The sequence below is a fragment of the Chanos chanos genome, chromosome 6 (genome assembly GCF_902362185.1).
Source record: "Chanos chanos chromosome 6, fChaCha1.1, whole genome shotgun sequence".
In the NCBI taxonomy this organism is placed as follows: domain Eukaryota; kingdom Metazoa; phylum Chordata; class Actinopteri; order Gonorynchiformes; family Chanidae; genus Chanos; species Chanos chanos.
The window spans coordinates 47,064,558-47,067,057 of record NC_044500.1 but is presented as its reverse complement, the minus strand read 5'-3'; the positions used below and the strand labels follow the sequence as shown (position 1 = coordinate 47,067,057).

Below are 2,500 nucleotides of genomic sequence, written 5' to 3'. Positions count from 1 at the left end.
TGGTAAGTATCCACGCACACACACACACGCACACACCTACACACACACACACAACACACACAAACACGCACACACTGACACACACACGCACAGGCACACGCACACACCTACACCTACACACACGCACAGGCACACGCACACACCTACACACACACACACACACACAACACACACAAACACGCACACACTGACACACACACACACGCACAAGCACACGCACACACACACACACTCGCTCACTCACTCACACACACACTCACACACACAAACACTCTCACACACACACACACACACAAACACTCACACAAACACTCACAGACACACAAACACTCACACACACACACACAACACACACACACACACACACACACACGTTTACATACAGTGTATTTACGGTTCTTGCGGCAGTGTGATGAAAAGCGTCATCTTGCCTTCTGAGAATGTCTTTGGTGTACAGGAGAAGATGACGGATGAGAGGAAGACAGGGCAGAAGAGAGTGTAGGGGGAGAAAAGGTATGAGGAGGGAGACAGATACACCTGCCGACAAAAACAGACAGACAAACATACAGATAGAGATAAAAACAAGTAGAAAAGAGGCAGTCAGACAAACTGACAGATTCTTAGACTGAGTGAACAGTCTTATGCTCAGATAACAATACATGGATACAATATCAGACAGGCAGACAGGCAATATGTATGTATATATGTATATACTGAAAGAGTGAGTCAGATAGACAGACTGAGAGTTAGACAGGTGAAACTGAGAGGCAGACATAAGGACCAGAGTGAGGCCCAAATCCCCTTCTCTTAGAATAACCTCCATTTAAAATTGTCCACGGAGAAGATTTCCCATCATCCTGTGGTATGAGGCCTTTCACTGTGGATTAGATTTTATCATGGCTTTTTAAGAGAGCAGTCACAATCACAGACCATTGAGAAACAGCTATGTAGTTGTGTGTGTGTGTGTGTGTGTGTGTCAGTGTGTGTATACTGGTAATACTGGTGTGTGCACTGGTGCTGAAGTGTATGTGAAACGTATTTACACAGTCCTCTGTTATTTGAGTAATTAGTTTAACTGCTGTTCACTGGTGTTGAGTAGAAGTATGAAGGTCCAGATTGCTTTTTTAAATAAGGTCTCTCTGTTATTTTGTCCATCCCCTGTACATGTGTGTGAGTGCGTCTGTGTACACATGTCTGGACTACGGACTACATGACATAACTGGTGTGTTATAAACTGCTTTGTAATAATGTGTGTGACAGTATGTGCTCGCTGTTGGTGTTGGGGCGTCCATACACTGCCCTCTGGTGGTGTATATGTGTATTAATATATGTGTGTGTTTCAGATGAATGACGTGATGTTGTACACTTACCCTCAACAAGACGGCAAGTACAGACTCATCAACACACTGACACTGACAGGGATGGAGGTAACGCACACACACACACACACACACACAGTACACCTGTCTATTACATAATGTAACGTACAACTTTTTTTATTAAACAAATTAACTAAAGGACATGAAATAGATATTAACACAGATTATTAATTCAAATACGCCCCCTCCCATCTCCCTCTCTCTCTCTCTCTCTCTCTCTCCCTCCCTCTCTCTCTCTCTCTTTCTCTCCCTCTCTCTCTGTCTGTCTCTCTCTCTCTCTCTCTCTCTCTCTCTCTCTCTCTCTGTCTGTCTGTCTTTAAGGTTACTAAACCAGTGGTGGAGAATGTTCAGAATGCTCTCAGGATTGAAGTGAAAGAGCTCACCATCACTCTGTCCGCAAGGTAACACACATGCACGCACACACACATATACACACACACACACACACACGCAAACACACGCGCACACACTCTCTCTCTCTCACACACACATATATACACCCACACTAACAAACACACATATACACACACCACATGCTCAAAAAAACCCTTTCACATATGTAGTTTAGTCTGCGTTATTTTGACAGTCGTCTGGAGCAGGGTTATGTGTGAACACAACCTGGAGATAAAATACTGATAAGCTGACACAGCATTTTTCTGGGACCAGACCTAGTTATGTTCCTGGAAATGTTATGGATAGACTCAAATGTGAACAAAAACCATAAGATTACTGGGTAAGACAGTAATGACATATTAGATATTCACTTGTCCCGGTAATGTTCTGGCCAGAGGGTGCAAGCGTGAAAGGGGGAATCCACCACCATTGCCCGAAAAGTTAATCCAGAAACATTCCACGTTCTGTGTCCAAAAGGGGATAAACACACACACACACACACACATCTTCTCACTTACTCTTTCACTCACTCTCTCACATCCACTAACCCAATCATTCTGTTCCATCATCTCACATTTACTGGATTTGGGAACTGTGTGCTGTCTGTCTGTGAGTGTGTTGCATGTCACATGACTCTTCTGTGTGTGTGTGTGTGTGTGTGTGTGTAGCTCTTGTATTGAGAGAGATGACTGGTACCTCTCTATAAACCGGACCCTGGCTGACCACGC

The 2,500-nt window shown here is 44.1% G+C and overlaps 1 protein-coding gene across 2 annotated transcripts in view; it reads left to right on the top strand.

Annotated features, from left to right (window-relative positions):
* Positions 1-2,500, top strand: part of fgd5b (FYVE, RhoGEF and PH domain containing 5b) — a 19,396-nt gene that overhangs the window by 9,940 nt on the left and 6,956 nt on the right. For both annotated transcript variants that reach the window (XM_030777878.1, XM_030777877.1), the window contains exons 12-15: positions 1-2; positions 1,344-1,427; positions 1,701-1,780; positions 2,441-2,500. The exon at positions 1-2 is cut by the window's left edge and continues 67 nt beyond it; the exon at positions 2,441-2,500 is cut by the window's right edge and continues 172 nt beyond it. In XM_030777878.1, the coding sequence (XP_030633738.1) occupies positions 1-2; positions 1,344-1,427; positions 1,701-1,780; positions 2,441-2,500 (226 nt within the window). The remainder of the gene's footprint in view (positions 3-1,343; positions 1,428-1,700; positions 1,781-2,440) is intronic.